Source organism: Cyprinodon variegatus, unplaced genomic scaffold, assembly GCF_000732505.1.
Source record: "Cyprinodon variegatus isolate N-32 unplaced genomic scaffold, C_variegatus-1.0 Scaffold64, whole genome shotgun sequence".
Taxonomy (NCBI): Eukaryota; Metazoa; Chordata; class Actinopteri; order Cyprinodontiformes; family Cyprinodontidae; genus Cyprinodon; species Cyprinodon variegatus.
Window position 1 is genome coordinate 708003 of NW_015150517.1, and position 24005 is coordinate 732007.

At 37.2% G+C, this 24005-nt stretch overlaps 1 protein-coding gene across 1 annotated transcript in view; it reads right to left on the reverse strand.

The window, feature by feature from the left end:
- LOC107082854 (exostosin-1-like) overlaps positions 1 to 24005 on the reverse strand; it is a 328874-nt gene that overhangs the window by 51957 nt on the left and 252912 nt on the right. Inside the window, exons 4-5 of the mRNA XM_015371737.1 lie at positions 9895 to 9988; positions 6024 to 6131 (exon numbers count right to left, since the gene is read on the reverse strand). Of these exons, the coding sequence (XP_015227223.1) occupies positions 6024 to 6131; positions 9895 to 9988 (202 nt within the window). The remainder of the gene's footprint in view (positions 1 to 6023; positions 6132 to 9894; positions 9989 to 24005) is intronic.

The window sequence follows — 24005 nt, forward strand, 5'->3', positions numbered from 1 at the left end:
TAGATTTTTACAAGCAGAAACTGAATTTTAGAATGCCAATAAAACAAAATTGTTCAAGTAAGAATTGAGTTTTGGATACCTAGGAAGGTTTACACATTTTAAGTGGCTGTTTTGACATTTATTAAAAGCACTGTACTCTGTGTTGTACCATTTTTTGTTCACTAAAATAGGAATATTCCTGGTCAAAAACTCATTCCAAGTCAGAACCCTAATAATAGAGTACCTAAAATAGATTTTTACAAGCAGAAACTGAATTTTAGAATGCCAATAAAACAAAATTGTTCAAGTAAGAATTGAGTTTTGGATACCTAGGAAGGTTTACACATTTTAAGTGGCTGTTTTGACATTTATTATGTTATGTGGTAACCACGATAACTTTACGGAGGGGAAATTGTTTACTGCATGAACGGTAGTGTATTCTATTTAGGTTCAATACCATAGAAGAGAAGTGCAACCTGGCTGCAGGGGAAGATGAAATATAAAAACGCTGTTCAAACAGGTAGGACCTGTTCTCATTGGGTACCTCCTTCCTGGGCTCAAAGACTTGGGTGGTGGTTCCCCTCCATAAGAAGTGGGAAGCGGGTCCAACTTTAGTGAATTACTTTTTTCAGCCTTTCTGGGATGGCCTGTGCCAAGTTGCTGGAGAGGAGGGTCCAACTGACTGTCAAATCTCGGCTTCAGAATGAGCACTGTGATTTTGTCCCAACCGTGGAGTACTTTAACATCTCTACACCCTCTGCAGGATACTTGAGGGGTTCATTGGTGCTTTCCCTACCGGTCCACATGTGTTATTTGGACCTGGAGAGGATATTGAACTTCTCCAGGTCCCACTGTGTGGCAGGCCACTTCAGGACTACAGAGTCAGGGCCCCTTTTTTTATGGGCTCTGCAAAAGTGAACCAGGATCTTGTTCATTTGTTGGCATTGTCAGCATTATCGTCAGACCATTTCCTAGTGCATGTTGGACTCTGGCAGGGCCCCAGTTCATAAACTTTATGGAAATTATTTTGAGGTGCAGCCAAAGATTTCATCTCTACTTTTTTGCAGATGATATGCCTCTGCTTGCTGCACCCCTGCCAAAATCTATAGCATGCACGACAACTTTTTAGGAAAAGGTGGCTTGCCTTCAGGCTGGAAGAGAGTTCCTGCCTTAAGTACAGTAGGGGGAAGTCCACGTTTTTTATAGGTCCTGTTCATACGTATGTAAAGGGATAATGGAGCAGATCAATAGACAGATCAGTGCGCCTGCCACTATAATGCTAACACTGCTCAACTGTGGTAAAGAGAGAGCCGAGCCAGAAGGCAAAGCTCTCCATTTACCGGTCAGTTTATGTTCGTATACCTATACCGTCCCCTGCAGTCAGGAAATTTGGATCAAGACCGAAAGGAAGTGATTCCTGATACAAGCCGCAGAAATTACCGTTTTCCGCAGGGTGGCTTGGCACTGTAAAGATACAGTAAAGATACAGTAAATAGATACAGCAAAGTGAGGAGATAAGTCATCTGAATAGGCTTAGAGTAGAGCTGCATCTCTTCCTCCACATCAAAAGGAGTCAGCTGAGTTGTTTCAGGTGTGTCCTGCAGTGACAATGTCCAGGGGACGACCCAAAACATGCTGTATGGACTATGTCTGGCCTGGGAACTCTTTTGGCTTCCCCAATACAGCTGGGGGAGGTGTTTGGAGAGAGGAAGTCCTTGGTTTCTTATTTAGGACTTATGCCCTTGCAGCACGGTGCCAGATAAGCGAAAGACAACAATCTTTTCCTGTTTTTAAATTCCTTAACAAAATGTTGACTGATATAGGTTGCATTTTCATTTTTTTGTAAGGTACAAAAACGAGGAGCTCAAATAAGTTGCGTTTGTCCTGCATCAGTTTGATGTTCAGGCACAAAGGCTGTAATGGACTCAGAGATTCATTGTAAACTGCCCAACTTCAGGCGAGGTTTAGTGGATTTTTCTAGGACATTTAAAGGGAATTTGATGTCTAATATAAACTTTATCCACCTAATTTAGTAGTCCTTTAAAATTGGTGGATTTCTCACTAGCTATACACATGTAATATTGAGGATCTTTCTGATTTTACTGCCACCTGTTGTTTGAGCAGCTAGTGAATGAAAGCAAAAAAAAAACATTTAGGTTTACTCCAATCTATTTGCTGTTTATTAAAAACCTTTCCCTGAGCACACATAAATAGATGACAAAATAATTCATTAAAGCGGATACTTTAAAGACAACCTCTTGTATAGAAACTGATTTGTTTTGTTTTCACACTTTAGCATTATCTGTACTAAAAGACAGAATCCCCCAGGAATATTTTCCAAATCAAAAGCAAAGCTAAACCCTCTGGTAGATTTTTGTAATCTTTTAAGATACCCAGCTCTTCGGCTGATACTTATTAAAAAGATGACAAAAGTTACAATGACATTTATAAAAGGAGACCGAAGATAAGAGCGTGTATCCTGAGGCAGTCTGAAGATGGTGGTGATGGTTTTTTCAAACTTGTTATTAGACTTTTTCTTACATAAAGCTGCTGACTATTTGTGGATGTTAACTGCTCATATTAGCTGTGTCATCTTCTCAGAAAAATTTGAATAAAATTTCTTTAAATTTTATTAAGACAAAAATAAAGACATATGAGTGGTAGTGGAACAATGTTTTACAAAGTGCTCATACTTTCTTCAAATAAGTGCATTTTTTCCTTGAATTGAGGAAGTAAGTTAGACACTTTCCCAATGTACCAAGACAATTTACATTTAAAATAAGAAAAAATGCATTTTCTTATTTTATGCATTTTATCTAATTATTTTATTTTCAGAGGAGAAATACTCAATCCATTGGCAGATCATCTTATTTACCTACTCAAATCAAGGGTAAATAATAATTTAAGGAATTTCGAGATCTTTTTTACAGTGCAGTTACAGGGCACTCCCTTAGAGAAAGCTACTTTCAGGTCCTTTTTTCTGGGACCTTGTTCTTTTGGTCGTGACTGTCCAGTAAATCGAGTGCCTTGCCTTTTCAGCTTACACTTCATTACAACAGACCGGTGCAGCATCTCCCCTCACTCATATATAGGACCTTAAGATACTTGAGCTCCTGCACTTGAGGCAGGAACTCTCCTTTAACCTGAAGGAGAGAAGCTACCTTTTTTCCAATCAGGAACCATGGCCTTGGATGAGCTTATTCTCATCCTTGCTACTTCATACTCTATTGAGAACTGCCCCAATACATGCTGTTGCAGATTGTTTGATTACAGACTTTCTTCTTGATTTTCTTTCCTTTAGAATAATGAAAAAAAAGGCCCCTGAAACAATGCCTTCATTTTGCATAACATAGTTTGGACCCAGGCCTGAAGAGTCTGTTTGAGAGCAAACTTGGCCAATTGAAGGTCTTCATTTTCCCATTTTTACTGATCCCTGGACTGAACCAGCACTGTAAGTGAGGCAATACTTGCAATGGCCCAGCTAGCGTCTAGATGTGAACCTGACTGAAATTACGTTGTTGGTCCTTAAGAGCGCTGTGCAGAAACAGATGGCTGCTTTTGTCAATAACCTGAAACAATGTTGTTAAAAAGAGTGAGGTTCCTCTAAATATAGATTCGATAGACAAAACAAAAAGTAGTGGATTAAATATTCTCCAACTATCTCTGCTATATTTTCATGCTTTTAATAGAGAAGGAAAACAGAATTTTCTTTTTTTTTGCAAATTGAAAACCAAGCAAAAGCACCTTGTACAAAAGCTGTTAAACTACAAGATGCTGTTTGATTCATGTTTGAAATTGCTCATTATCTGTTAGTGCGTCTGCATTCTTTAACCCGAACAAAGAGAGCACAGCAGTCAGATGTTTAATTTCCTTTTATTTGTGTGTGCTGGCAAATGTCAGGTTCTTTTCTGAGAAGCTTTTTCCTTTCATCTCTGCAGCTATATTTTCATTTACTCTTGACATTTCTGCATCACATGCTTCACATGAATTAATGGAAGAATGTCTGTTTTCCTCAAACCTAATTATAAGTATGCATCTCAGTCTCTCTCGGAACACACTTATCGCTTCACAAATGTCACCTTAACCAACAATTAGCAAGATCTATAGAGGGGCATCAATTTGTGCAAATGAGGATGTGAAAAAAAACAAAAACTAAAAGCGTTGGTACATTTGGGCCTCAATGGATCCTTGATGTCTAAAAAATCTATATTTTAGCATACGTACATACATGCACATATATGCATCTATTTATATATAGTGTTTGTTAAGGGCTTGAATCAGAGACCCTCTAATTAAAGGCTGACACTTTTAGTTTGAAATTCCCAAAATACAAACAACCACAGGTCTGTTTGGCTGTCCAGATGGTGCTAAAGGTCGCCCAGGTGACATGCAGTAATAGTGAGACTAATTACAAAATCTTAATATCACACTGCAGCTGTTATTAAAAGGAACAGAAGGTGTTCCATTTGTAGGGAAATGCATCGTTGGTATAAATAGCTCTAGGTGTGAGTGTAAATGACTCTGATTATCATGTGCCATATCTAAACAAAAGAACATTTAGTAAGTCGCAAAGACAGAGGTAGATTCAGCTACCTTCTGCTCAGAGAACTTAGCTTTTTTAACATATCTTTGTACTTTTAAGTCTCTGCTATTAAGTTATAACAGAAAAGACAGACATAAAATGTCTTGTCTGCAACATTTTTATGTGGCTTTGCTGTAGAAAGAGGTTAAAAATAATTATCTACATGTATACAATCGAAATATTGCACACCGGATCCATGCTTTCATTACACTTACTCGTCTGGCTAAGGTTTTAACATTGACTTAAACTCCCAAGATTCCTGAAAAATCAGTACAAGCTATTAAAGTTCTTGTGTAAAGCTGGGCTCTTTGATCATTGATTTCTGTAATCTCATGTCAGATTTTATAAAGTTTTGTTAAAAAAAAACTTACATTAAGCATGATTCTATCAGACTGCCTGTCCAAGGGATCTTAATTTGATGACAACATAAAGTTTAAAAAGGTTAAGTGCAGGTAGGAGCCGCTTTAAAATATTTTTTTTTCTCTTAAACGTCAGTTTGAGTCTAAGCTAAATCAGGGAATATGACAGAGTAGGAGTCATATCCTTTGACTGTCTGTCCTAACGGTCTTTAGACAGCTTCTGGGTAGAGTCTTTTAGTTGGATAGGATCCCATTGAATATTACCGAGGTGTTGAGAGCCAGTTGTAGAAACTGTAGCTTACATCACTTAGGAAAGCAACATCATACAAGAAGTCAAACATGGAAGAGGTAGTGTGAGGCTATGGGTCTGTTATGCTGCAAGAGGACCAGGACTATTTTCTATTATTTATGCAATTGCTTAAGGACAATCTACTCTCTGCCATTTAATTCTATTCTGGCTATCACCTCCCTAGTCTTAGAACAAAAATTCTATTTTTTCCATTAGCACATCAGAAAGTCCTCTGAAAGACAAAAAGCCTTGATAAACTAGTTTCCTTAACCATCCTGTCTGATTATCAAATAAAATTAAGTGATAACAGACAAAAAAAATCCACAGCTTTGTCTGTTCTAGATTTATTTGTCTGCATATTTATTCACACTGTTTAGACAGAATTAAAGTGTTTCAATCAAACTCAAACTGAAGACTCATTTCGCAGCCTACTGTATTTTAGTGTCTCCCATCTGTTTTTCTTATCGGCCTCAGCTGGATTTCCATGGTTGCCCAGGGGATCTGGAAGCTATAATGGCAGTTTTCTATAGGATACTGTTGATATTCCTTCACACTGATTAGCCACTGCTGAAGGGCCCTATTTTACCTGCTGATGGTGTTCATTTTGGGGGAGAGATTGCCCCCTTTGTTGAGGTTATTTTGAGATATTTCTCTCACCTCCTTAGTCATGCCTGCTTTAGATCTATAGAAGGATTCTCTAATTTAAATATATGCCTTTGAGCACTTTGTCTTCCCATTTGTGTCATTCAAACCAGCCATTTTCACAATCTTATAACAGTCCTAGATCATTTTTATTTCCGATATTACTAAGTACCTGTAACAGTAATCTCTCATCTCCAATGATGGCAGCTTTCCTCCAGTCGATTACTTCAGAGAATGGAAGCTCCCAGCCGTTACTCAGAATAACTGGAATACAGGCAGCCTGCAAAAGCACAAGAAATACAAACAAGTACGTCTTAATAAGAGCGAGAATCACGCATTTGAAAGGCAGGTGAAAATCATCTTTACTTCAATTTCTCATTAAACTTAATAATATGAAATATTTCTCACACTTGAGTCAGATAGTGGAACTAGGGTTTCTGTGGTAGCTGTGTTTAATAAGCCATAGATGTCAGCCGAGGAGGAAAAATTAATATTTCTTTCAAAGGAGCGATTTGTCATTAAGATATAAGTGGAGATCATTTTATTTTTATACTGTTGACATGATTTCACAGCAGAAAAAAGGAAGCCAGTTTCAGTGACACATAAAAGTCTGAGCAGCCGAAGTTGAAAGGGGAGCGTGGGGAAGGATCAGCTTTAAGTGTTTTTCTTTCCTTTACTGAGTGCTTTTTTATCCTTTTTGATTGCTTTCTTCCGTGAGACACTTTGAATGTATTTCAGCTAAGTTCCCTTCAAACAAACGATGTTGCCAGACAGATTAAAGCCGAAAGGAATTGAATTTATCTATTTTCCAGTGAGCCTTGATATTTGGAAGAACCATTTATGGGGTTTAATTCATTAGGAGCAGATTTCATTGCGCTCTGAGAGGCTGAGTGTTAAATTTATTTTATGGAGAGATTCTTAAAAGGGTTCATCGTTTGTTGCTGATGGAAAAGAGATTGTTCTGTTTCAACAACTCCCTTAAATTGTGCTTAAATGGGCATTCGAATTTTCATTTTAAATATTCATGCTTTATCTGAAAAGCCATGGTGCTAATTTTCAGCTAAAATGTTAAAACAGGGAATAAATTAACAGCTATATAGCTCCCTTCTAATTAGAAGTGTTGGATTTATCAGGAATATTTTGAAAACTAACACGTCTCATGTAACTGATATTAAGTGAATGAAGATAGTGGGATGCTGTTGAAGGCTTGAATTTTGTAAATCTAAAACCCCAAAACTACAAAGTTCCTGTTCAGTCTAAAAATATTTAACATTTTAAGAAAATAATTGATCTGTTGTCCTTTTCACACATATAAGTAAAACATGCCTACAAGCCTTACCCACGACTGAATTCAAGATATTCTGGGTTTGTCCCCCCGTCTATTATTATATGCTGAACAGCTAGAAGGAAGCCTTGTCAGAAAGTTAGCAGAAAAAAAAGGAAGAAAAAAATGGCTAAGTCTGATTCTTTTGTTTAAAGTTCAAGTTCCACAGGATTCTTAATCAAGTGAGACTGAAGGATTAAAGGAGCTTTCCAAAATGCCAGGATTGTGATCGATAACTGCCCCAGAAACGATTTCATTACTTTGACTCTGGTGATATAACTCTTTTGTCTTTTTCACTTTTATCCTCATAACTCTCTATTCAGCTGGGAGCTTTCTTATTAAAAACACTCAAAAGTCCATCATTATTTATGAAAAACCTTCAGCTTCTACTGTAGTTTTACCAGAAAGCGTTTTATTTTATTTTCTCTTAGGTTTTTAATTATTCTACATATTCTGAGCTGAATACTAAATTGATAGATTGATTGATTGACTTTTTGATCTCACAGTGGAGAAATTTACTCGTTACATCAACTCAAATAGTCAAAGAAGGAGAATGTGTCAAAGGAAGAAAAAGGTGCATGGGATATATACAGTATATACAGTGTAAATCAACCTTCATCAAGCTTATTTCCTATTTGCTTGATTGCAAAAGGTTTATTTTTAGTTTTTATGTAGGTTAATCAATATGATAAAGAAATGGCTGAAAGAAAAAGCATAAATGTACAGAAGGTTAAACTTCCCAGGGTTGCTGTTTGTGTTTGCACACATCAGAAGGATATTGGACAGTTTGAAAAACACAGTAGATCAGGTTTCATAAATCAAAACTTGTTTCCAGCAGTATTTAAAGTCTTCATAAGTAGACTTAAAATACTAATAACAAGAGTAAGAAAAAAACTTAATGTTGCTGAGTTTTAAAACATGATTAAAACTGAAGGAAGTCACGTTTAAAAACATGACAGCTGAATTTTGCCAGATAAATAATGTCAAAGCAGTGAAATGGATAAAAACGATTTGCTAATGGAAGATGAACACATCTGTGGTGAGCGGCTGTGTCTTCTCTGTGGTGTATCTACTCAAACAGGCCTTTTCTATTTTAGAGATATGACAGATTGTCAATACTGATATAATTCAGCTTTGGTCCTGTCAGAGAGTTACTGGGAGCTGTTTGAATGGTTGAATAGCTCAGTTGGAGCTCCAAAGACTCACAGATAACTGTCTCCTAATTATGACCCAATACTAAGCTGTGAGAAAAATTACTGGTTACTTTATGTCTTATTTGTGTCAAAACTGGGAAATTTTTATGAATTCTAAACACTTTTGGTTTGAAAGTTTCCTAAAGATGTAATGCAACCTACATTTCGTTGGACAAGTGGATCTTGAGGAAATCTCTTTCTTACAACCTTAGGAAACAAAATGTCTGCTGAGAGAAAGTTTTTGTAGCCTGGGTGCCATTCCGAACTTAGTCCCGCCCACAAGGTTTGAGGTCGGGAAGTTCGGTCTGGCATTGCTCCATAGTAGAGCGAGTATGATCGCCCACCCTCTGGCGATCCAATCAAATTGTCAGGGCGGGCTTTATACGATGATGGACAGATGATCAACAGTAACGTAATCAACCACGTGACCAAAGCGCGCATGGGTGACAACAACAATGGCTGCCGCTGGAGAGTCGAGGTGTGTAGATTCTGCTATTAGGTCTGTTCTAGAAGATATCGACAGCAAATTAATTTTAAAAGAGGAACAGAGAAACGGGATCAAGGCTCATCTTCTTATTCTAGGCGTGCAACTGCACGCTTTGATTTTTGTTGACAACTATGCATCGCTTAACATACGTCACGCACTCCGTTGCTCTTATTGGTTGTAGGTCTATCCAATTGAGTGCGAGGCATTTTTTTTCCTGGTTCGTTCAAAACACGCCCCATAATCACAGCTCTATGGAGCAGACTCATATTCTGACTAGAATTGAGTAGGACTACGTCAGGCTAAAGTTTTTGCATTTGCTTATTCAAATATATTCTGCAACCGGAGACAATAGAGCTGTACTGTTAGCTGCATTTATCTGTTTGCAACTGGTTGGACTCCAAAAACATTTTATTGGCTCTGCTGCACCAGCAGATGGCAAAATTCATTATCAAAAATGTTATTAGCAATTTCAAAACAGAAGAGAGAGTAAATTGCTAAATTGGTGCTAAAGTTTCACTGTGACACAGTTTCCTTTTTTTCTATATTCTCTGTTTTGTACAATGGAAGCAAAGTCACAACAAACGGAAACGTGTAAGAATTAAAAGCAAGTCTTTTTTGAAAATTAATATTTTTGCCGCAAAACTGCATTTTTTGCCTGTGAGGGGTCGTAGATTTTGTTCAACCATGCTGCTGAAGAGCTTAATTGCCAGAAGTCACTTAATATGGGGACGTCATGAAGTGGGTGGCTCCCGATTAAGGCAGGTGTCTCTCTCTTCGGTGTCTGAAGAACTCAACGAGTATTTCAGAACAAATGAATAGTATGCAAAGCAAATAAAATAATTTAACATTTAAATGCCTATAGTGTATTTTAAAGGGCATAAAATGCAGGATATTGGACCTTTTTAATTTAAAAATAACTTAAAAAGACAAACAGTTTTTAAAGAAATTAAAAGAATGTTTAGTGATAAAATTTGACATTGTAAGGATCTGCATTCTTTGAACTTAAACCACACTGACATCCATCTAAGCAGGAACCCACCTGTAAGGCCTCCAAGAAGCGAAAGGATCCCAGTCGACGGCCCCGGGGCACCAAGCAGAAACTGGCGTTGTGAAGCAGCTCCTGGTAGTCGAACCTACAAAAGCAAAAATAAAGAGGTTGTTCAGAAAGAGTTTGATTAAGTGTGATGCAAGCACAGTAAAAGTGAAGAGAACAACACGAATGGAACAAAGGAGATAGGTTTGGTTACAGAAAGGAACCCGTTTTAAGTACTTCTAGACGAGGGTTTGCAACATTTACATCCAAAGAGCCAAATATTATGTGCAGTCCAACTGATAATTTTGTTTAGAGCCACAAACATAATGTGGCCTTTTTTAAAGAGATACATACCAAATATTTTCTAAATAATCACAGTGCCATTTCAAAAGTGAAGGAAAAAACTTGTGAAAAGAGAATCAATACATTTTAAATCGGTTTCTGAAATCCCATTTCAGTAATAAAAAAACAAAAAAATTCTGTTTGTATTATTTAGAGTCAATTGATTTGTGAAATTCAATTTGTTGGTGTTTCTATTTTTCCAAAGATTAGCTGGCTCTTCATTATTTTTAGCCAAAATAATAAAGAGCCATTGTCAAGTGTCTAAAGAGCCACAGGTTGCAGAACCCTGATCTAAATTTAAAAAATAAGCATCAAACTTAAAGTTACAATGTTTTTTTTTTTCCTATATTCCTATATCTCCCATATTGTTTACTTTAGCTTGTTGATGTAAACGGTGAAATGTCTATATCTATTTTGTTCATGTTGTAAATTAAAGAAGGTATATTGAAATAAGCAATCCACAGCTCTTTTTATCACACATCAGTGACAATAAACACATTTTTCTTGATTAAACTGAGACATGAAAATAGCACAGTGGAGTGAGACATGTTAAAAGTCATGCTGAATCAATTTCACTTTTAAACATATAGGCATTCTCTACAGCCAGGTTTCTTTTAAACTTGTTTAGTGATGTAGATGTTATTTTGTAGACTAGACATAGTGAAGGTAAATCAATTATAAAGGACAAAGGAACAATCAAACCTAAAATAAAAAGAATAAACAGTCAATTATAGTATCTTAACAACCCCAACTTAAAACTTAAACTGCAGTGCACTGCTTAATCTGACCAGCATTAACTTCTTCAGTGCTTTCACCTACAGTAGCTGGTCAGACGAATCAGACGACACACGTCAGTATCCACTCCATAGTTTGCTTTTCATTGCTGTTCCACAGATTGCATTTGATAAATTCAGGGTGGTGCACTGTATGCTGCCCTTTTTGAGATTCTCTGATTAAAATCTAATTAAACAAGACTGTAAATCAAAAGAACAAAATGTGGTGAAAGGCAAGAGGATCCCTTCATTTTTATCATACAAGATAATCTGCAGCAAGCTTTACTTATTTTACCAATCGCGTCTAGATTCTCATATGTATTTATCATTTGTAATAATATATTGTGACATGTTTTTTTTTTTCTGTGACAGTTGTGTTAGCATGTACCTCTTTACAAGGTAATAATTAGATTCATGATTAAATTATCGCATTCAGATTACACTGTGTACAATCTCCTAAATTAGATTTATTGTTTATGCTTAAGTCACAAAGTACGTGAAAATATTTAGAAATCTGAAACAGGCAAAGCACATGCAACCATTACCCAAAATATTCAAAGGCCTTAAAGTTTCTATGAAGTTGGAAGATTTTCTTTTAAACTCCAGGGAGTTTTTTTCTGAGAATTATAACTTTAGTCTCTACACAGCAGCCACTTAAGATGTGATGAACAGCTGAATGTCTGGAGGTTTCTTTATGCCTCCGCTACTGAAAAAAATAAAGTTTGAAAAAAATAGACTATTGAACTGCAAAAAAAAAAATACAAATCCAGATTACAATCCATTTAAATAAGATATTCATCTCACTTATGAACTAACTGAGCTTCTCCAAGCTTCATTGTCTGAGTTATTAATACTGTATATGCGTGAGTGATATTCTATAACTGACATTATGAACAATCAAATAATCAGATTTTGGTCTTAAGCTTTGGTCTGCTGCGTAATCAACCTTACATCTTGGTTTTCCCCCAACTGTCCTTTTTACTTTCGCTCAAATGAGCTGCAAATCTTGCATTGAATACCTTAAACTGTGATGATCAGCACCTGATTGCATCCTTTTCTATGCTTGAATCTCCCCAAATTACATTCATCACATGGGTTTTATTTTTGGCACCAAAGGAATGCTGCTGAATCATTTTTTTTTTTCTAGTTTAACCTAGAAAGTTACAGAGAATCAGGCAGAAAACAGGGAGACTTGGTCCATACGCTTTAAGTCGGAATTAAAAATCAATATGTCCCTCAGCGAATCACTCAGAACATTTTAGCTTAAAATTAAAGTGTTGCTTGGTGTAAAGTAAAATAGTTTTCTCAGCAGAAGACACTAAATAGTTTCAGGAGTGACGGATCAATACAGAGCAGACCCCGAGATGTGGTTTGCACTGTGAAAAATGTCTGCTTTTATATCATAAGACAAGACTGAATACACAGAGTGAAATATTTCACACGGAAGGTAATACAGCCTGAGAGCTTTGCTCACAGGCAGAAAACAATATATTGTTAGTAATTGGCAGCTCTGCATCCATTTGGTGTTTAAAGTCTTTCTGCTATAATCAACCCTAGCTCTATGAGATAGGGAGATGCAGATATCTGTGTGTCATAGATAGGTTTCTCCAATACTCCACTAATTAGCAGGAACTGATCCTGAGAGTGAATGTTTTGGCGTTATCAGATCCAAACTAATTTCATGTGTAACATGAAACTTTGTGATGTTGGTGCTCAGGGAACAGGGATGACTATCAACTTAAAAATAAAAACAAAATATTGTTTGCAAATGGAAGTGCCAACAAATACACAGCTCTGTTGCAACAATTCACAAACTCCCTAAATTATGTATTTTAGAATTTACAATCTAGGGCTACAGTTGTGTTAAAGACTTGAATTTAAACTCAAGATATTTTCACACTGGACATTTAAAAAAGTAATTTTATTAACCGGAGATCTTGTTTTATTGTTTTTTTTAACTGTACTTGTGTAACCTGGATGACAGGACCCCACACTGTCAGATAATATCACAATATTAATACCATTAATACCTAAAGAAGTATATTGAGAAACATAGGTAAGCGCACCCTTGGGTCACAATATATGATGGGGTACAGATTTTGCTGTAACACTGGCTTATGCCCGAATGATTCTCATCAAGCCCAGGATCTTTTTCTCATTCCTTAGGTAAGAAATTAGCCGCCCCATGATATTAACTGAAAAGTCGTTTTCACTCAACTCAGGTGAAAGCAACACAGGCATGAAGCTATGACCAATCAACAGTGATGGGAGTAACGGCGTTGAAAGTAACGGCGTTACTAACGCCACTACCTTTTTTTAGTAACGAGTAATCATAATGATTACTCTTACTGTAACTATAACGCAGTTACAATTGCCGACACCCCGTTACTGCACGTTACTCAGGTCGCAAAATTAACCTTTTTTCATGATAGGACTCGTGCGTGCGTCATGAGAGAGGGGAGGATGGAGAGTGAGGATGACTCCAGTGGCAAAACAGCGCTTTCCAGATGGAAATACTGGTGTTACATCGAGCTGCGTTTCCCCATCAGATACGGTTTCCCCTGCATCTCCGCACAGCGCGGCGGCACAATTCACCGCGCAAGCGACAGGAAACGCGCATGCTCGCTAAAGGCGCGTAACAGCCGCCCTGTGCTCGCGCCACAGGGGAACTATGAAGAGCGTGAACGATCATTAGCCTATATGGAGAAAGAGAGAATAATGGATGGATGGATGGATAGAATAGATAGATAGATATAGCTACATGTTGCAGTATCTATAACAACCGAAACACAGGATTTCAGAATTAGACATCCCCAGTTATTAATTTCATACACTCGCAAAAGTAACGCAATAGTTACTTTTACTAGTAACTAGTTACTTATATTGTGGAGCATCTCAGTTACTAACTCAATTACTTTTTGGGAGAAGTAACTAGTAACTATAATTAATTACTTTTTCAAAGTAACGTGCACAACACTGCCAATCAAACAGTAGTTTGTGTGGAAGTGGGCATTCATTCATGTTTATTGGCTGTAAACCCTAAAACTATTTAGAATGATCACAGAAGAAAGCTGACATACTAAAGAAACAAGGAAGATAATAATTCTTCTGTGGTGGCTGGCAGTGGGCAGGAAGAGTCAACATGGAACAACTAAACAGAGAAGCAATTAAAATCCAAAATTTCAAAATTGTGTATTTGTTTTGTGACACCAAGTTCAATGCATAGTCACCAATCTAACCACAGTGAGACAGTTGCTTTGTGTTTAAACCTCACACATGTTTTCAAAACTTGTGCTAATTTCTCTCTGCTCATCCTCTGTGCCCTCAGCTGTCTCTGCACCCACTACTTGAAAACTGTATGCGGCTGAAAAACAGCTTCCACAGACCCTTTATAATATCCAAGGTTAATATTTCATTATCTTCCCTTTCATTTTAAGCTATATATAAAAGACCCACATAGACCTTGGAATCGCTTTTTTTGTTGAAATTCCTGCTTTTCTATCCATCAAATTAGGATATTGGTTTCTTGTATTTTCATAAAAATGATTAATAACTATTTTTTAGAGTAAGTTCGGGATTGTCATGGCATTATTGTCATGGTCTTGGTTCTGTTGTTCTTTACTTTGCTCCTTGTTTTCTAGTTTTATTGGTTTAATTACAGTTTTGTTGTAATTTCTAGATTTATATTAGTTCTCATGTTTTTCTGTTGTCTTCTATTGCCCTCTTGTGTGTGTTCCTTTCCCCCTGGCTCCCTCGATGTCTCCCCTCACACCTGCTCCTTGTATGCTCTTTAGCCCTCCCTTTGTCTCTCTCTGCTATATATGGCTCCCTGGCTCCTCGTGTTTGGTTTTCCCCACATGTCTCCATAGTTCTGGTTTGCTTTATATTTTTCATGTTTGATTTTGGATTTTTGGATTCCCACCTCTGTTACCTCTGTTAATTTCATTAAAGCTGCAAGAAATCTCCTCAGCCTCTGCCTCTGCATTTGGGTCCTCAAACCACCACTGAAACCTGACAATTATAAGGCAGATTTTATAAGGCAGATATCAGCTGTGATGCTGCCATCAACACCTTTCTTTATAGATGTTGGAGATCTGCCTGTTTTTCAGTGTAGTCCTGTTTCTCTGACTGTGACTGACTGGTTGTGCTCTCTTCATCCTCTGACATGGGAGCTGGCCCAGAGCTCGTCTGCCTGGCTGTTTGTTTTCTTGACGAGGTCGCCTTTTACAGCTGCCTTTTGTATCTCTGCTTCTGTCTCCTTGAACCCCAGTCGGCATGGGCAGATGGCCGCTCACACTGAGCCTGGTTCCTGGAGGTTTCTTCCTGTTAAAAGGAAGATTTTCCTCTCCACAGTCTCCACAAGCATGCTTAGTGTGAGGGGTTGCATTTGAGGTCAATGAGTCGATGCAATCAACTGGTTTTACTTAGATAGAAAGCTTTTAATTAATTTGACTGTAGAATTTTGATAATTATTGAAAAAACTGAAGGGGGTGTAAAGGGTAAAACTGGTTCAACCGTGAAACTTTAGTTTTTGTTAATCAAGATTTACAATAATTTTCATCTTCATACGTGAAGTGCTGGTGAAGTAGCAAAACGCGTTAACTAGAAATGCTACAAAGACAAATCGGTCTTTGAAAATAAAAACTGGGAATTTGTATGGGTTATTTGCTGGCAGCTCCTTTAGTGTTTATACCCAAACAGCAGCAGCTTCAGAGGTTTATGGAAGGTCAGGCCAGGCAGGGGTCAGAGTGCTGAGAAGTCCCTACAGGGGTGCATCAAAAGTTTGTAACACCCGAACTACATGGAGGAGAAAATACTAGAGAGGTTTGCTCCTGTCAAGATCCATTTAAATACCAGAAGACATGTGGCAGAGCCTCACAGAAACGCTTCTGCTTAAAGTGTGTTTGTCTGGGAGGGAATCATTTGCATGTTCATTGCTGCATTACTGAGACAGAGGGAAATTTCCATATTCATTACTTTGTGTACGTAAACATCAGAGCTGAAAGCGTTCCCTGCTCGGGCTGAGTTGAAACACAGGTCTCTGGGCCGGTATTAAAGCTTAATGTGGCAGGCTGGTCTGGATCAGAATGATAATGCACCTCAGAAATACACACTATCACACAAAATACAAAAGATTCAGCAGTCAGAAAGAGATACTGGAGTCTTCTCAGAAATATATTCCTTAGTATTGAGTATATTAAAGGTATAGTGGAGGATCTTTTTCCAAGTGGACCATCAAAATAAGTGGTCCTGCTCATTGTCAATCATTCTGGTGATATGTTTACATGAGGCCATCCTTTGTGCTCATCCCCATTTTCACTTCACAACATCAATGCAATGGCAACATTTTTTTAGATTGATAGGAGGAAGGTTTCAAGGATCTAGGCCTTGTGAGCTGGATTGCTTCCTCAGTGGGACAGCCCTGTTTGCCCCTCCCCTATGCATGTTTTTGTAATCTGGCACAGGACATATATATTTTATCATGTGTGCTCTGTCCAAAAAAGTAAAAAAAAATAATGGAGAGTTGTTGAGGTCGTTGTTGGCTTGAAATACCTGTTACCTGTTACATATGCCTCTGAATGACCCTAAAGACTCTCTTTTCAGAGGCATAGGCCAGTATTGGTTATTGCAGGCCAACAACAACCTTGATGACGCCCCATTACTGAGGGGTGGACCGTTTTTTCAGTTAAATTCTCATGTTTTCTTAGCACAAAACAAGGCTTTGTTGGGCCACTATATAAAGCCCAGAACTCAGCGCTAATCCAGACATTTGAATTAAGAAAATTTGCTGGATGGGAAGTGAAATGTCTTCAAACTTGGTAAACACAGTCCAGTGGTTTGATTTTTAACTTTTATGGAATGATTATGGCCTGAATGAGTAAGAATTTTCACCAGCATCTGTGCTGTGCATTACATCAGTTGCACCTTAACTTTTGTTGCTTTTTGCTTTACTTCTATTAAATTTTAAGTTATGCATTTTACTTTTCACATTGTCTCCTATTTTTGGTTCAACACTGAGCCAGATGCAACAGATGGGGAGACGAAAATGCTTTATGTTACTTAAAATATAAATAATACAAATTATCATATTTTCTCATCACCTCTACCAGCAAGTTCTCAAATCATCCATTACATAACAGATTACTGTACAGTTTTAGAAAAAAATCATCACAGCTTTTCTTTGAAACAATGCCCATCCAAATATTGGACAACTGAACACCTGTTCTCTGACACACTTCTTCTGCCCAGAGGTTGTAACTAGAACCCCCAGGGGTTGGGAGAAGATTTTGTTCCTGTGGCTGTAAATGCAAGAAAATATGTACTTATCACTTCTTGTGAGCATCTTCTGTAACCAAGTGTTATACCTTTTAGATATTTGTTGCAGAAAAAGCGGAACTGATTCCTGAAAGTGAAGAGACTGCATTCTCCTGACCAGCAAAAACAAAAACCCTCTGTTCACAAATATCTTTTTTTTTAATTAGGCAGATCCAATTGATATTACGTAGCCATCTTGTTTCATTTCAACACATCATCAATCAAGACATACTCCAAGAGAAATTATTCGGGGAAGGGAGGGACATTTGAGAGAACTGTCCAAGCTGAATGGGCAAGGCGAAAGTTTAGTTTTAGCCCTGAAATGACCAGAATGCTTCTTGCAGATATGATAGCAGCTGCTGCTTGCGTGTTTTCCTGTGTTCCTATGTTTATTTGAACCCGGCTGTCGGCTCGGCATCTTACTTTTGTTTATGGCTGTACGTCCTGCCTTAAACCATAATACTGCAACATTAAAGAGCCTTACTGGGATTCCTCTCAATGGTTGAGGCAGGAGTAGGAAAAGATGGATCTTCTCTGTTTGTGAACTCACAGATATTTTTAGCAGCTCAGAAGACCAGCATTAAATGATTTTATTTCTTCCTCATAGGCCACCAGGTGCTACAAAAAGCTTATTACTTACCCACTTAAAAAAAGTTAAGTGTATGGATGCAGGGAAATATCAAAAGCATGCATCACAGTGGATTTTGAGGACAGTGTTAAAAAAAAAAAAAAAAAACACTGCTCTAGAGGAATCAGTTAGACAATTAAGTGATCTGCAGCTGTTAATGAATGCAAAGTTTTTCAGTAAGAAAATGTGTTATTTCACTGCGTTTTTTCTTGATAGGTGCGTCAGTACAAAGGATCTGCTAATGTCTGCAGCAGCAGGCTGATTACTGGTATAATTCTGTGAAAGGTTAATGGGACCAAAGAGAGCTTTGAAAAGGACTGTCACCCGAAAAAGACCAAAAATCCTAAAAGAACATCTAGTAAAAGTCTTTGTAAAGATAATACTTTACAATAGCAGTTCAGTTTGTTGTAAAGGTGACCAGTTTTTAGTTATTGAGCTGAACTAAGACACCTAAATGTCAGAAATATATGCCATAAGAACACCAGTGTTGTCTTAAAGATTAAGGCATATACTGTAAGATATTTGAAAATAAAATCTAAACCTTGTCGCATCCCTCACACCACCATCACCCCCTCCTTCTAGTCTCCTCAACTTCTATGTTTTTAGCTGTTGCAACAATTTTTATTAAATACATCAACTCTTTGCACTCAACTCCAACATTAACTGCAGTTTTACAGCAAACAGAAAGCACATTGTAAGAGGGAATTTGGCAAAAAGTAGTGTTGCGCCGATGCCATTTTTTGGCCCCGATACCGATACCTGGCTGTGCAGTATCGGCCGATACCGATACCATAATAATGTAAAATAATTGCCATCATGGCTTTGTCAAGCTGCTGCCTACCTTTATGAAGCAGGAAAAAAATCTAATACAAAGTGAATCCAGTAGAACTTTTAATTGCCTACCAGGAGTGGGTGACAATAGTTGAATAAACTTATGGCTCTCAAAATGGTATCAGTGCCCTATTTGTTGGTACTCGCTGGTACCGAAACCACCATTTTAGGGCAGTATTGGGGCCCCGTCCGATACTGGTATCGGTATCGGTGCAACACTATCAAAAAGTTTAGATTAGAACAACAACTACAGAAAATTTTGATGTCATTCAAGACACGTTTGGGTGAAAACCTGGTTTTTAGGGGGATCATTTTTTTCTATTATCTAATCATTTATCTATGCTATAAATTTGCAACAAAAATAGTGAAAGTTAAAAAGAAGGTATCAAACTAGGAATTAGATTATATATTTTTCTCCATAGTAGTCGTACAATGTCAGCAACAGGATTGTTCCGTAGTTGTACATGGTCATGATTTATGTGTTAGTCATTAGGAGTCTAACCCCTACAGATATCATGTTTGCTATGAACCCTGCTGCCCTAAGGATCGGCTCTTCTAGGCAATATTTACAAAATACTTTTTTTTCTGCAAGCAACAGAGAAGGAAGCATCCATCTGTTTAAATTTGTTCTAGTTTTAGGTTTCCACATTTCGAAAAAAGAAAACACATGACCTGGTTTTATGGTTTGGAGAAATTCACTGCAAGGTGCAGCAAGGTCTTAAGAGACTCAATTAAGTATAAATCTTAGTATAAATTCTAAATTAGCCTGAATCCTTTAAGAGCTACACAAAGTGGGAAAATTGCCTCAGACACTTGTATCACAATAATGTTAACATTTGAAATACATCTCTTGTGTATATGCATCAGTTTAATTATAAATTTATCGAAAAGCCTCAGCTACGTAACACATCTGATTTTGGCCTTACCAACCCTATCCTCTAGTTTGACAGTTTTATTTTTTTCCTTTAGTAGAGCAGCTGGCCGAGTATCCCAGTAACAAGAACCCATTTGGCCTTAGGTACATCTAAAAGGAATTTGGAGGTCTCCCATTTCCTCTGAGTGGACTGACCAAGAGATGTTACCTTCTCGCAGACATTCCTACACACAAAACGGGTAAAAGCTTTCTGGTGTTAACCAATCAGCCGTAACCTTTCAGGGTCAAATTTCCCCTTGCCGGTGTAGAGTTTAGAATACAGAAAAATCCCTTCAAAGTCATGAAATAAACACCTAAGAGCATCACATCTATATTTCTAATTTTTTTTTCACCCACCCAGCGCAGTGCTTAGTAGGTGATGACATTTCCAAAATCACAGTATTTTTGTGAGTGCTAACAGCACATTTTGTGAAGCAGTGGATGTATAATCAGAAAAAACAATGACAGAAAAGTGCTTTTCTTTAAACCAGGGTTTTACAGCTCCTAGACCAAAAGATTGAAAAAAAAAATATATACAGTATATATTACAGAGCAGCTGCATGTTTAAGATTCATATCTTCGCTCATACAATTGCTCTAGCCATTTAGGTCATTGCTTTCTTGATGCTTTTATGTGATTTTTTTCTTCTTGATCCAGATGAGTAATACCTCTTTCAGTCAGACATTCACTCTTAAGGAGTGTTTGTACATGTGTGCTGTGATGCACCATTAACACCCCCCCGTGGCCCGTGAGGCTTTAGAGGGGCAACATTGAAGCAAAAGTTTATTAGTGCAATGGTGAGTGTGTTAAGAAACAAAATCCTCCATCTTACTTCAGATTGTACCCAAAAAGGACCTTCTTTGGTTCATACAAAAGTGGAATTAAGGAGAATGTGGATTTTCTTAGAGCTCCTTCAGGAGTAATAAGCTCTCCTCGTGTTATATTAAAGATTAACTATTTTTTTATGTATATTTTTACAATATCCTAAAAGTGATATCCTCTACATCCAGTCTGTTCCTCTGCTTGTTTTAGATGAGTGTCAAAGCTGAAGCTGAAACCGTATAAGAATATCTCACTTTTTTGTTAAAAAAGTTTGTTTTATCTTTCAGGTGGGTCCTCAAAAAGCAAAACAGATTCCAGATTTTATTTTACTACCTAAGAAATAATTTTTATATACCCCTTGCAATGCACTTGTGGACCGCTAGGGGTACAAATACCCCGGTTGAGAATCACGTGTAAACGATCAAAGCATAAGAGTATAGAAAACACAGGGAAAAGTACATTGCAGTGGCATAAACCTGCAAATTAAACCAATAAAGTTTAATTAAAGGTAACAAGCTAACATTAAGAAATTAATGTTTAAGATCAGCTAAACTGTCCCCTACATATTAATTTTGTTTTTATAAGAGATTAAAAATATCGTCATAGTTAAAATATTGATATTTAAATTCTCAACTGCAAAATAACTCTGCCTGCAAGAAATGCTGCTAATTTATTCAAAATGGAATCATAATTTTCTCTTATCGGTTTGAGTTTAAAGCTTAAAAATTGGGACAACCCTACAATTATACAACATTTCAACTTTACTAAATGTGTTTTATAACTTCAGAGCAAGTTTGCACACAATCTCCAATAACTTTGTGTGTGAGATTCTCTACAGCTACATTGTTTCATGGTGTCATCACAGATCAGTAAACCTTTGGTAAAATTACTTTTACTTCAGCGCACCTCACAAGATCCACACGTTTGACCTTCAGCTGTGCTCAGCGCAGCACAGATTTATTCAACCATCATCTACAACTAACACTGAGGTCATAAGAAAAAAAACTTCATCAACCAGTCAGAAATGTGTTTATCATAAAGCAGGTTTTTTTTTTTGCTTTCCAGAGTACAGCATTGCTGTGTGTACTAATTAGAAATAAACCTCAGCAGAAATATTTCCTGTGGTTATGACTGCGATGTTGCTGAAACTCTCAGATGTCTAGTTCCATTATTTATCTGGTAAACTGAATCCTGTGGTTTAACCCATATTTTCACACTTTTATTCTGCATGACAGGATGCAATCTATACATAAGGATCCATTAATGACCAGAGACATGCGCTACTCACATTTACACATGACGGTAAATGAAAGAACTTGTGAGGTTATGCTTAGTGCAGACAGAAATCAATAACTGAAAAAAATCTCCACTTAACTTCCACCTACTCTGCTTCTAACTGGGAAAGAGACAAAACGGGAGAAAAACTAGCTTCAAAGTGACCCACCCTTCACCTGAACACATGCTCAACATTTTCAGAGATGTCAGAAAACATTAAACTAGATCAGATAGAAAATAAGATGTAACATCTTCCTCATGCAGCTGAATTATTCAGCACTGCCAGAGGAAGAAGACACAAACACGTGCTGATATGAAATTTCATACAGAGATTCTGATGACTTTGATATGAAGTGGCCTGCTTAGAACATTACTGGATTTTTGTACTGTAATCTACTTACCCTTATTTGGTCAGATTTCTGTATAGAGAACAATTCTATGGATTTATACCTTTCTGACAGCACAAATTTAGTTTTTTAGGGAATTTAAAGAAGACTAAAATACAATAAGATTGCACACTACTTCTTCCCTGGTTTTTCTGCTTCTTAACGGAAAACAATGTTTTCTTCTGTTTTATCAAAACAGAACAAAACAGAACAGTGGTTTGTTTTAGACATTTTTTTTTTCATTTAACCAAATAGTACAGACGTATTTCAGACTAATCTAACTATCATACAATGTAGTCAACACATCCAGTATTGTAGTAAAAAGACGGAGCCTTATGTAAAAAAAAAGATAGCTGTAAAGAATTATAGCATAAAAATGATTGGGTAGATTTGTCAAACCAAAAGAAAGGCGTCCAGTTTCTGATTTTTTTGTATTTCAATTCATGATACTTGACTGGCCGGGTTCAGGCAAAATGTATCATCCCCAAACAATCTCACTACAAGACTTGTCTCTTGGTCGCTATGACTAAATAATGCATATTGTTTACTCAATATGTTTACCTGCTCTGTTTTTTAATTGATTTGGATTCGTTAACAATTTTCTACATTAAACAGCTGATTACAAAAAATTTCAAACGTCTTTAAATCTATATCAGACTCATTAGCCGCTATTCTCTGGCTTTAGTTTAGAGATCTCATTGGATGTTACCATGATGACTACTCTGTCTTTAACGGTAAGGTTAACACTAAACAAAGGTTGTGATCCGAAAGTCCGCCCAAATCACTTTATAGGGCACTATATAGTGGTTTCGCCATTTTAGATGAGTGTCTGATGGTCTAGTGGATAAAAAAGTAGAGGACTCGAAATTTCCCAAAATGCACCTTGAACAGTAGTAATCNGGACTCGAAATTTCCCAAAATGCACCTTGAACAGTAGTAATCATCAATGGTCCCTAGACAAGCAGATACTTATGCTTTGCAAGAGCTCTCGTCGCAAAGCATTGTGGGATTTGTTGTCACAGCGGCCCTGACAACGGCAACTGATAACAAAGATGGAGCAGGAACATAGAAGGAAGGTGGAGCCACATGACCAATGGGGAGCAAAAGTAGTGATCATCTGTCTGAAACATAAGCTATGGGTATAATGGTGGATTGTCATGAATTTTTGAATTACTGTCTTCACTGTAAAAACAAAAATTGCACATGCACAAACCTGTACCCGCTCCCGAGAGGGAACGCCTATTAAACAAGTGCAAGAGCATCTCTCCTCGTGCTTGCTCTTTTTAAAAGTTTCTGTTTGCATCGTTCATACAAGCTTACTTTCCAAAACAAGATTTATGATTTTTCCACATTGTCAGACTCACTATGGGTATGTGAAAATGGGGACAAACACATAGAACGGCTTACATAAACATATCACCAGAATGATTGACAATTAGGAGGACCACTTATTTTGATGATCCACCCAGAAAATGAACATTCTCCAGTATAACTTTAACTGAGTTTTCTATAAATTCCATGTTCTGTATAGTAATTGAGGGATTTAGGGCTTAGGGCGGACATTTGGACACAGCTTAAATAGGTAAACAGCAAATTATAGACCAAAAATTTTTTAAACTTTATCAAGTAGAAATATCTGTTGTCCAAATCTATTGTGTACAAAGAAATTTAAAAGGCTGTTTTTTCTATTATTTTATTTATTTATTTTCTATAAAAATTGAAATTCTGAAGGTGCATTCAGACCGAGTGCGGTGTCCGCAGTGATGTCCTTGTGCCCTGCAGGGAGATCCCTGCTTTGCATTTCAGATGCATAGCATTTACACCCTGGCTAG